Genomic DNA, 12,652 nt, shown 5'->3' with positions numbered 1-12,652 from the left:
CCCAGCCAAAAAAAAAAAAAAAAAACCCATAAAAACCTGTAAGAGGCAGCAGTCTTCTCAAACAACCAGGCATCAATATAAAGACACAAAGATCAAGAAATAACAGAGACATATAATACTACCCAAGAAAACGAACAAAGCACAAGCAATAGACCCAGGAGAACAGTGGATTTATGAAATGTCTGACAGAGAATATTCAGAATAACCCTCTTAAGGATGTTCAGGAAGCCATGAAAAATACAGATTGAAAATTAAATAATATCTGGAAAACAATGCAGGAGCAGAATGAGAAACTTGACAAAAGAATTAAATATTTTTTAAAAGTACAAATTCATGATAAAAACACTCAACATATTAGGTATAGAAGGAATGCATCTCAACAAACATTTCATAACTCCCATGAGATGTTACTGAATTTTAAAATAAACATAAAAACAATTACACCTTAAAAAAAATCACTAGTCAAAAAATGCAAAATTTCTGAATTTCAAAATTGGGGCAGGGGGTTGATTATTTTCTGCCCCTCCTATTAGACACTTGTTAATGTTCAAAGAAAACATCTTTGGAGATAATGAGCTTTGCTAGTGGCAAGAAGTATAAACAAAGAAAAGGCTGGAGGCCAGCCAGGAGGAATGCTAATGCAACTCCAAAGCGATCAGATCACAGAGCTAGAAACATAATTAGAATTACTGGGCTACAGAGGGTATTTTACGTTTAAACAAGGAACATTAGAACAGATGGGGTCCATAAGAGATCACCAGGAAAAAGTACCCAACTCAAGAATCATTGCATAGATAATCCTTAGGGAATACAGCATTAGCTCAGGGTACAGCTGGAATTACACATAGCTGTTGAGATCAAGAAAAAAGAAAAGAATAGAAGAGCTCATTTAAGTCGATACAAGGAAAAAATCAAAATCCACAGGGATTTTGAGTCATTAAAATATTTTAATAAAATGTGTAAAATATTCACTAAATTCTATAAGCCCCATTATTTCTAGAAGGCTATATTTCATTATTGCATCTGTATCTACTGTCCCTTGGCTACAATATGCTTTCTTTAATATATTTAACATGAAAAACATAAGGCAAAAAAAAAAAAATTAAAATAAGAAATCATCATAAAGAAATATTATTAAAACATAAGTATGCAAAGATGTTTCATTTGAAATGCAGATATGCCCCACTCACTTCAAAATTTCCTTCTAAGGTAGATCAAAAACCAACATTAAAAAGTACTTTCTGGGGCCGGCCCGGTGCGCACTGCGCTTGGGAAGCGCGGCGGCGCTCCCGCTGAGGGTTCGGATCCCACATACAGACCGGTTCCTGCTCACTGGCTGAGCGAGGCGCGGGAGCAACGCCGAGGGTTGCGATCCCGTTGCTGGTCCCGGTCCGGTACGGGGCGACACTGAGGGTTGCAATCCGTTGCTGGACACGGAAAAAGACAAAAAAAAAGGAAAAAAAAAAAAAAAGTACTTTCTATTAGCACTCTCCTCCAGGTAAAATTTCTCTCCCCTTGCCCCAGCTCCTTACTTCCTTTTGCCCCTCCCTCAGTGGTGTGTGCAGGAGCCTGCTCACAGTGGCTCCCAAGAGCTGATGGTGTATGAGGGTGAAGCACAGCTCTGCCCATTTCCTAGTGGCATTACCTTGGTAACTTGAAATTGGTCACAGTGAGAGTATTTACACCAGAGAAACTGGCAAATGCTACTAATCAGAGTCCCCCCCACCCCACCCACAGAACCAGCCCCTTGTTAAACACTTACCAGAACACTACTGCCATACTTTTCTACCTTATGTCCTACATTCCTACCTACCTCAGACCCACTACAGTCCACAGCAATTACTGTCAAGTTAATTAGAGCAGGTATATTTGCCATTACTACCTCAGAAATGTGCTGAGCTGAAGACTTCTTGCATTTCCATCTCATATTGCTCTCTGAGATAGCAATAACAAATACAAAAGTCATCCTCTTAACACAGTCTTCACGAAGTTGTCTTGTTTAACTTCTCTAGTTCCTATAAATTTGTGTCTCTCATCAGTAGGTTTGGGGCTCCTCAAGTGTACTTATAAAAACAAACTGTCATTTATGCTACACTGAACTTATTACACTGTACTGTAACTTCTGCTATTCTATGTTCCCATTAGACAACAAGGGCAGGCACTATATCTATCTTACTTTCTAACACCCAGTACGGTATCTGGCACACAGCAAGAAAACAATAAACTTTGGTTAAGTGCATCAATGAAGCACTGCCTATGTTCCCATTAGACAACAAGGGCAGGCACTATATCTATCTTACTTTCTAACACCCAGTACAGTATCTGGCACACAGCAAGAAAACAATAAACTTTGGTTAAGTGCATCAATGAAGCACTGCCGATAATTTTTCTGAAATGGCTAAAATGACAACAAAGTGAACTATTCCTTATGTTGAGATTTGAATTATGTGCTCTAAAAAGATATATTGAGTCCTAATTCCCAGTACTTATGAAGGTGACCTTACTTTTAATAGGGTCTTTATAGATTATAATCAAGCTAAAATAAATTACTATTGGTAGGGTGGACCCTAAACCTAACGACCAGTGTCATTAAAAGGAGAGGAAGATCTGGAGACAGACACACAGGGAAGAAGGTCGTGTGATGACAGAGATAAAGACTGGAATGATACAGCTACAAGCCAAGGAACACTAAGGATTGCAGACAGCCACCAAGAGCTAGGAAGAGGCAAGAAATTATTCTTCCCTAGAGCCTTTGGAGGGAGCATGGTCCTGATGACACCTTGATTTCAGACTTCTAGCCTCCAGAACTGTGAAAGAATAAACTTCTGTGTGTTAAGCAACCCAGGTTACAGTAGTTGGTTGTGGCAGTGCTAGGAGACTAATACATATCCAATCACCTGCCAAAATTCAGTTTGCCCAAATGGAAAAGTCAGGGTTTTTTCATTGTTAGTTTTCTCTTTAATCTATGCATGGTTACAGATATGAATAAGCTAGTAGAGTACTAACTCGAAAGGCAATAATGCTTGAAATACATTTCTACATAGTAATTTGTGAGGAAAAATTTCCTTTATTGATTAAGTCTTCTTTATTGAAAACTTCAAGTTTTAAAAGAATCTATAATCAACATGTTATGCTTAAATAAAAAGAAAGAGAAATGAGTATTAAACTGCACATTTCTTTGCTGTAATTGTTACTGTCCTTTTTCTTTTTAACATGGCTATTTGAACACTGTAGAAAAATGTAAACCATCACTTTAGGATTATCAAGAATTCAGGAGCAACTAGTGTTTGGAGGACAAGTTCTCCTTAAAATCTGGTCTTCAAAGTATTACCTCTTTCTTACTAATTTTTGTTACAAAAAACTATTATGCTTGCATCTACACATGACTTAATATTTTAGTGATACCTGTCCATTCCTTTTTAGAATGTCTATTTAGCTGAAGGGAAAAATATTTTAAGAAGATAAAGCAGGGTAAAAAATTATTCCTAGAATAATCTGCATTACTTTAACATAATCAGTGCTGATATGATGGATAATCATATCATCTTTCATGTCATAAATGAATGAATGAATGAATAACATTTTCTTATGTATATGATCTACAAAAATTATTTTTTTAAAAGATAAATTTCCATTTTGAAGCAGAAAATTACATTTCCTGTGAATAATTAGTAAGTCAGATGGGTGAAGTGATAGGTTCACATCAAAACCAGTATTTAAATTTGGTCTAAGAGGTGAATCAGCCCAAAAGACACAAATATACTAAAAGGAACCAAATATCTGCTGCCATTTTAGTCAAAAATACATTTAAAATCTTTGTTAAAATTTCTTTAAGTTTCCTAAATCTACATAATTTTTTTTTTTTTTAAATGGCAAGGTATGCATCTCCTTCCCAATTCCATATATTTCCCCTAACATATCTCTTGAGACCTTTTTTGTTTTTTTCTCATTTCATGGCTTTTTTTGTCTTATAATTTTTTTCTTGTGTTACATTGGTCTCTATTGTGCCCACTTTATTTGAAATAGAAATTGTTTTCCCTCATTTTTAAAGTACTTTCACATCGTTAAACCTTTTATGCTTTTCCTAGATATGTAGCTCCACCTGCTGGTCATTCCCTGGCATACATCGGGATCCACTGTACCCAATTTCAGCTTTTAGTTTCTTTTTTGAGTGGTTCTATTTGTCAAAATGGGTATTTCATGACATATTCTTTTTAGAGGCTTTTTAAATATCAAAGATAAAATTTACTTATACCCAATTTCAGCTTTTAGTTTCTTTTTTGAGTGGTTCTATTTGTCAAAATGGGTATTTCACGACATATTCTTTTTAGAGGCTTTTTAAATATCAAAGATAAAATTTACTTATTTTTTTTTAAAGAGAATAATACAGGATAAGCAATTACCATATGGACCCAATGGACCCTTTTAAAGTCTACTGTAGGATCTTAGCAATCTTACTCCTCCTATGTTGTGAAACATTTGCTATTTTATCACCCTAGGAATTATTTCATTATTCATCAATTATTCATTGCTATGCTATAAAAGATTAAATAAGACAATGGAACAATGCTGGAGATACTATTAATCTAAAATCTAGTGATACTAGATTTAACCATGAAATTAATCAACCACGTAAGTAAAATTAATCAAGTAAAATGTCAAGACTATGATTTTTCAGATGTCAATATCCTAGATAAATTTTCTGAAACCTAAGAATAGATGAGTAAACAATATATCTCTAAGAACAACAACAAAAAAAATTACAGCATTCATTCAAGAGAGACTTCATCTCAATAGTCTGTGACAACCTGGGCTGCTTTGCTAAAAGAATGTATGACAATAGTATTTTTTCATCTTTTATGATATATATGGACCAACATTTACTTATGCTGACATTATGTGTATATAAAAAGGTGATTAAGAAGAAATAGATGACATAGAAATTTAAAAATTCATTGGATTGGAGAAATAAAAATAAAACGGCCACTGTACTCAGACAATAAATATAACAACTGTTTTTCCTGGTATGCTAAACATTAAAGAGCTGTAATACAGAGCTAACAGTCAGTCACTGTCCCCAAAGATATCAAATAAACCTCAAAGGAGGAATGAAGTTTTTTAATAGGTAAAAGTAAATACTCTTTTAAAGATAACTTAATGCACAATTTATGCCCCTCACATCTCCCCAAATGATAGAAAAATAATTTTCAGTTAAGTATTCCATCTAGCTCTAGTGTCTTTTCCAATTTAACATAATTTAATACATAATTAATAAATTCTTATTATATTGCTAGCTAATATCCTCACTAAAGCACTCTATCAGTTAGATGTATAATTCGATCCCTTTCCTATGCAGTCACACATGTACCAGTAGTATTATTCTATATTTTTAAGATTAATGATATCATAGTGTATGATAATTGTGTGCATCCTTTTTTTACTCAACAATCCATCTTCCAAAGTTTCCCACATAAGTATGTCTATACCACCTCATTATTCTTAAACTGCCATATGCTCGTTCACAGCATGGATATTAATTCAATCATTCCTTCTACCGAGGGACATTTAAATTGTTTCCAGTTTTCATTATAATAAACAATATTGTGCAAGTATTCCTCTGAGAATAGACTTTGCGAAGTAGATTTTCTTAAGTACACAGTTTGGGCATTCTTACTTTTTATAGATATTGCAAAACTACTTTGCAAAGTGGTTGTCACAGTTAAGAGTATACCAGACTCTGGAGCCACCTGCCCAGTTTCAAGTCCTGGCACGGCTACTTAGAGGTGAGAAATCTCAGGAAAACTACTCAATTTCTTTGTGCCTCAGTTTCTCACCTGTAAAATGGGGAAAATAACAGTAGTCGCTTCACAGGGTCGAGGAATAATTTATTCAACAAATGTGAAGCACATAAAACAGTGCGATCTCATCCCTTTCACGATTCAAGGAAGCACATCTTCCTGGGATCTGGAACAGCAAAATCTGCTGCCAACCAAAGTTGGCTCCCTTCTTTGCCTACCTGGTAGGAGTCAATGTTTCCCAGAATTCTAACCTTGGCTTTTTCTTGTCACTTTCTATATTCTTCCTAGACCCCCTACATGGGTGACAGTTTCCACCACCACCTTTATGCTGATGACCTCCAAAATCTTCACAACCAACCCATATCTCCTAAGATCTAAGCCTCTATTTCTAACTAATTAATTCATATCTTCAAATGTAAGTTGAACTTAGTAACATTCATCCTTGCCTCTCAAATCACTTCTTTCTATAAGCCATAACGGTACCAACATCTTCCTAATAACCGAGGCAAGAGTCAGGGAATCACACTCTTCCCTCTTCCTTACTGCCCCCATACCTTCACAGATAACCAGTCATGCCCTGTTAAATTTATCTCCTTAATATTTGTCATATATCTCTCTGTCCCTTCATCCCTTCTTCCAGCCATTCATAAGTATCTAGCATTTGGCTTATTATTAACAAAAGTAATAAAAAAAGATTTCAATTTGGATTTGCACTAATGTACACAAAAAAAACAAATCCTATCAGCAAACTCAGTAAAAAATTCCTTACTTCAAGTTAAAAAGAAAAATGTAAGAGACTTACTTAAATGGTGTAAACAAAAATGGTAAAGTAACTTCTTTTTTCTGAGTCATTTTCACCTAGAAACCAAGTATGAAAATATTTTATTATATTATAAATGAGAAAAAATTAACAAATTTCATTTTGAAATATAAACATCCATTAAAATGGTTCTTCAGGGACAGTTAACTACTTTGAAAGTAAGGAATTTTGTGTTACTATATCGTTTCATAAATATTTAAAGAAAAACTTAATGTTATCTTACTATCTCAATAAGCTGAGAATTAAACATATCAATCCTGCAAAATAACATACTAAATTGTAATTAAAACTGTACTTCCTTAACTCTTTGAAAACAAAATAAGCCAAACTACCTATTCTTAACAATGTTAAGAATAACAGAAAGTTTTGGTCAAAGGGTCACCTCTTTCTTTAAGTTCTAATCTAATAATGTACGTGGAATGACAAGAATGTTGCAGTCTCTAATACAACTTCTATGGGGCAAATTCCAATCAAAGACTTGACTTGGAGTCTTTATAAGCACACGTGGTATTCTTACAATTAGCAATACTCCTCAAAGAAAATTCTACACCCTCAAACTGACTAATGGAACCTGTACCTCAGATACATGAAACTTTATGACACTAGTCAAATATAAAATTTAAAGATAGTAAATTATAGGAAATCATTTATTGGAACACAAAATCAACTATTTTCACTTAACATGTTAACTTAAACTTAACATTCAACTTCTAAAATGTAGAATTGTCCATTTGTGTGTGTGTCTTATTTTTCTTTTACCTTGAACTGTTCAAGAATCTGTACTGCATTTGTAAACATGCTCTCTGCTTTGAAGAGATCAGTGTTGTTAAGATAATCCACAGGAAGGATTCCCTGCAAATAATAAACACTGGCTTAGTATTAGTTTTAACAAAGCTCAGGCTATTCTTTTTAAACTAAACAATGAAAGGGAAGCAATAAAGATAAGACATATGGACAAATAAATAATTGGAATAGTTAAATGTACAATCTCTTTTAAAAACATAACTGATAGATGTTCTATTATTTTTCTCACAAAGTAGATGTAATAAAGTAAAAAAGCAGAAGAAATGAATTGAATTCAATAAAACCTAACACTGACTGAGAGATTACTGTGTGCTAGGCAGTGAACTAAGTGCTTTACACAGAAAAATCAAACATTGTGCTATGCCATAGCTAGCATACTTAAAAAAAAAAAAGACATAATAAGATACATGAGTATATTGTACATTATAAGACTAAGGACTATTTTGTAAAACTTTTGTTTCAGTTATACACATACATACGAAGTTATGATTGTATGGGGTCATATTACATGCAGTTCTGAGTTAGACAACATTATTTTGTTTAATTAAGTTTGATTTTGAAGAGCCAAGAGTGGCTGGTTACAATTTTGTGTGTGTGTGTGTGTGTGTGTGTGTGTCCTTTTTGAGACCTGCCACACCGCATTCAGCCAGTGAGCGCTGTCAGCGCACCGGTCATCCCTATATAGGATCCGAACCTGTGGCGGGAGCGCTGCTGCTCTCCTGAGTGCGCCACGGGCTCAGCCCGCCATTTTCTGTTAGAAATCTTCCCCACTGGATATAGCATGGTAAGTCTGTAATTGGGGATCCTGCTCTTCCTTACTGAAGAGTAGACAAATTATCCAGGCTATCTCATCTGGAATTTGACTCTTGAGAGTCAAGGAACAGAAACTAAAACAAGTATAATGCTACTCTCTACCCTAGTGTCAGTGCCTTGAGAAGAACGGCCTTGCCACGGGACCATGGTTGTGGTTACTTCTTCCAAGTCTCCAGAGCTCTATTGGTTCTTAGTCATTTCCAAGCCTGGTTTTCAAGCACCCCTTTGATTCAGCGAACCACCAATATCTTTTCAATAATTTACCTTTAAATTGACTCAGTTTCTGCTGCTTGTAATCAAAAAGTTATTTATACATTTTCATCACTTACAACTGGAATACAATGATATAAATCATACATTATAGAAAATAAAGAATTTTAAAGAAAAGTTATTGGGCTTGTGCTCCATGTTATAGATTATAATACATACACAATTATGAGCTATTACATATTTAGAAATAAATATACAGGAATATGCAGTTTTAAATATAATCAAAGATTATACAGAAACACATAAAAAATAATAAATTTTACTGTGCAATTTTTTTTATGCTGAGAGAAGACAAAATTTTATTCCTTACCACTGAATTAAGGGGAAAAGGAACACCAATAAGGGAAGCCATCAATGGTGCAATATCAGCCTACAAAGAGAAAAAGTTCAATTCTAAGAAGTTGACAGATACCAACAAAGAAATTAATAAATTATCTGTATTTTGGAATATAACCATGATATTCATTATAATAAATTGCCTTCAAACATTTATTTAATATACACAAGATAGTAACCTCTCTTCGAGGTTTATTTCATTTGCCAGAGATGCATGAACTTAATGAAAAAATAAGTTTGAAAACAAACCATTAAGACTCCTAAATGTAAAACATAGTAAAAAAAAAAAAAGTATTTATCCTATTTGCTAAGCACTTGACCATTTTGTAACTGTTTTTCAGTATTATGCAAAATGATACCTTAACCAGATAGAAAATAAATAGCAATGGTAGACTTTAACTGGAAAAATGTATATATTAACAAAGAAAGTCTGTATCTATCAGAAGGAGGTTTGGCCAGCCAGTGAAGCCCAGGAAAGATATAAACCAGAGAAGAAGCTCTTTAGTTAGAAGATTCCAAACACCATTTCGGGTATCTCCCCTTAAAGTCCGATTTCTCGGAAAAGTAGTTCATACTTTCTGTCATTATTCTTCATCTCCTCATCACTCCTCAGTCTGCCATAACTTGCTTCAACCCCTTATCATTCCACAGTCTACTTTCCCTAAAAGAGCTATTTTTCTAAATCTAACTGACTGTGTTTATTATTAGTCCTATAACTTTCCAGGTAGTCATCCCTCACTATCCTCAGGGGATTGTTTCCAGGACCCCGACATGTATCAAAATCCTTAGATACTCACGTCCTGCAGTCAGCGCTATAGAATCCACACATACAAAAAGTTGGCCCTCCATATACACAGGTTGTGCATTCTGCAAATACCTTTTGATCCACAGTTGATTGAAAAAACTCCACACACGAGTGGACCCATGCAGTTCAAACCTGTGTTGTTCAAGGGTCAACTGTACTTGGAAGTCAGAATGCCCAGTTTCACATCCTTGCTTGTAATCTCTGAGACCTTGACCTGGTTATTTAACCTCTCCAATGCCTCAATTTTCTTATCAGGTAAAATAAATACATAAAAATTTGTCCCTCAGAGAGTTATGGCAGGATTATGAAAAAGAACTTATAAAGTAACTGGCACATAATAAGCCTGNTCATTATTCTTCATCTCCTCATCACTCCTCAGTCTGCCATAACTTGCTTCAACCCCTTATCATTCCACAGTCTACTTTCCCTAAAAGAGCTATTTTTCTAAATCTAACTGACTGTGTTTATATTAGTCCTATAACTTTCCAGGTAGTCATCCCTCACTATCCTCAGGGGATTGTTTCCAGGACCCCAACATGTATCAAAATCCTTAGATACTCACGTCCTGCAGTCAGCGCTATAGAATCCACACATACGAAAAGTTGGCCCTCCATATACACAGGTTGTGCATTCTGCAAATACCTTTTGATCCACAGTTGATTGAAAAAACTCCACACACGAGTGGACCCATGCAGTTCAAACCTGTGTTGTTCAAGGGTCAACTGTACTTGGAAGTCAGAATGCCCAGTTTCACATCCTTGCTTGCAATCTCTGAGACCTTGACCTGGTTATTTAACCTCTCCGATGCCTCAATTTTCTTATCAGGTAAAATAAATACATAAAAATTTGTCCCTTAGAGAGTTATGGCAGGATTATGAAAAAGAACTTATAAAGTAACTGGCACATAATAAGCCTGTGATAAATGGTAGCTACAATTATTATTATTACTAGACCTCTCAGCAGCACCATGTAAATCATTCCCTTCTTGGCCTCTGTCAACATCACACTACTGAATTTCTTCAATCTCACTGGCTGCTCCTTTTCAGATATCTTCCTTAGTTCCTCATTTAAAGTTAAAGTTTGCCAAGTTTGGTTTCAGGCTCTCAATTTTCACTTGTTATCATTTGGACTCTCTTTACTAATTACTATCCCCCAAAAGACTGGAATCTCTAAAGTCCTCCAAATCGCCTTTTCCTCTTCCCCTAGAATCCACTGTTGGCCTCCCCTAATCTTCAAATGCTTCAAGGGCTCCCCAAGCTTTTAGGATTAAGTCCACAGGCCCATAGTGCCCTGTAGGATCTGTGCCTGCCTTCTTCTGCCTCACATCACACAATAGTCTCTGTTGCTCTGTTACCAGCTTTCTTCAAACCCCTTAATACACCATGGACCTTCTTACCAGAGCTCTGTGGACGTGTTGCTCCATCTGCCTGGAAAGCCCTCCTCCTACTGCCTTGGCCTGGTAATTCCTACTTGTTCTTCAATCTCTCAGGAAACCTTTTGCTGACTACACAGTCTACCAGATATATCCACACTATGTTCTCATGGCTTTACAGGCCTCTTTTGTAGTTATCACAGCTATAATTTTACATTTATTTTTGTAACAGTTTGATTAGTATCTGTTCTCACCCCTACCTTTACTGATCATTACATCCCTTACACTTAGCACAAAGTTTAAACACACTGCAGGCACATAATATTGCTGATGGAAAGAATAAATAAATAGATTATCATCTAATGCAAATCTGAAGCTGAAATATTAGCCAATAGACTCTAGAGTATACAGAGAGCAACAGCCGAATCTATATTCAGTTTCTGATTATGATCTGGTCTGGCTATGAGTAAACGATGTTCTTGTTTTGTAGTCTTCAAGTCATTACTGTCCCTTTGACAGTAATTTTTTTATTGTAAATTAACAAACTGATATTCTGACTTTATACATTTTCATTTACTTGGGTAATACGCATCCATTCTCAGAGAAGAGACCATTCATATTATGCTGAGAAAAAACAGGTTTCTGCAACCACAGGCCTGAAAGTGAGACCCTAGACCTTGGTTTGCCCACCATAGAAAGGAATGTCAGCGTTTGCAGCGACCTGGAAGGCAAGATACTCCTACCAGTTTGGAAGCCACATCCTGATAATGCTATACCTTCTACAAATTGTAAAGATGGCTGTTTAAGCAGCATGCCTTCAACAATGATGATACTGTGCTTCATATTTACAGATAATGCTACTAGTCTAACTTAATTATGCTGGCCGCACAGTTTCCTGTAACAGAAGTTTTCTAGCTGAGTAATTTATACTCTCATCACTTCTTTTCTCCATTGCATTTGTAAGGATGTTGGTTAAAAATAAGGTAAAATATGTGTTAATAATAAAGCAATAGTAACTGACATACTACAGGAAAGAAATCCATACCATGAGTTTTATTAGATTTGTGCTTAAAGTAAGCAAAGCAACCACAACAGGAAATCACAAAAATTTAAGTCATGCAAATTTCAAATTACATAATTAATTATCCAGTGTTATTTGGAGGGAGTCTTCTTTTATTTTTATTTGAGGATTTTTTCCAAATTTTGCCTTAAGAAAGATTTGCTGGGCCAAAATATTTGGACCAAAAGTATTCTCCTTAGTAATTGAAATGTTTTGGAAGATCCTTTATCATTATAATTAATACTTATTTTTCACATTTTTCATCTGAACTTCTTATAGAAGATAAAATTAAATTTGAATGTGATTAATTTGAAATGGATACCTGATTGACATCTTGCCTCTTCCAGTTCTCCAATCTCCATTCTGAAAGACACAATCAGACACAAGATCTGATATTAGGATTTATAAAAGAATAAATTACTTGATTTTTTAGGAATTGTCAATACTTCATGGAAACATAAGTATTGAAAACATCTGTGTGGGTGTTTATTTCATTTATTTAGTTGCAAAAGAGATTCTAATTTTCTTTCATTATTAAAGTTTTTTTAGGACATACATTTATTTACATGTTTAT

At 34.9% G+C, this 12,652-nt stretch overlaps 1 protein-coding gene across 1 annotated transcript in view; it reads right to left on the bottom strand.

Moving 5' to 3' along the window:
• Positions 1-12,652, bottom strand: part of PIGN (phosphatidylinositol glycan anchor biosynthesis, class N) — a gene marked incomplete at its 5' end in the record, with an annotated part of 133,911 nt that overhangs the window by 107,883 nt on the left and 13,376 nt on the right. The window contains 4 exons of the mRNA XM_008567542.1: positions 6,601-6,656; positions 7,378-7,470; positions 8,816-8,875; positions 12,401-12,441. Coding sequence (XP_008565764.1) covers positions 6,601-6,656; positions 7,378-7,470; positions 8,816-8,875; positions 12,401-12,441 — 250 coding nt within the window. The remainder of the gene's footprint in view (positions 1-6,600; positions 6,657-7,377; positions 7,471-8,815; positions 8,876-12,400; positions 12,442-12,652) is intronic.

This window comes from Galeopterus variegatus, unplaced genomic scaffold, assembly GCF_000696425.1.
Source record: "Galeopterus variegatus unplaced genomic scaffold, G_variegatus-3.0.2 Scaffold328, whole genome shotgun sequence".
Lineage (NCBI taxonomy): Eukaryota > Metazoa > Chordata > Mammalia > Dermoptera > Cynocephalidae > Galeopterus > Galeopterus variegatus.
This window is presented reverse-complemented; position numbering and strand designations above follow the sequence as displayed.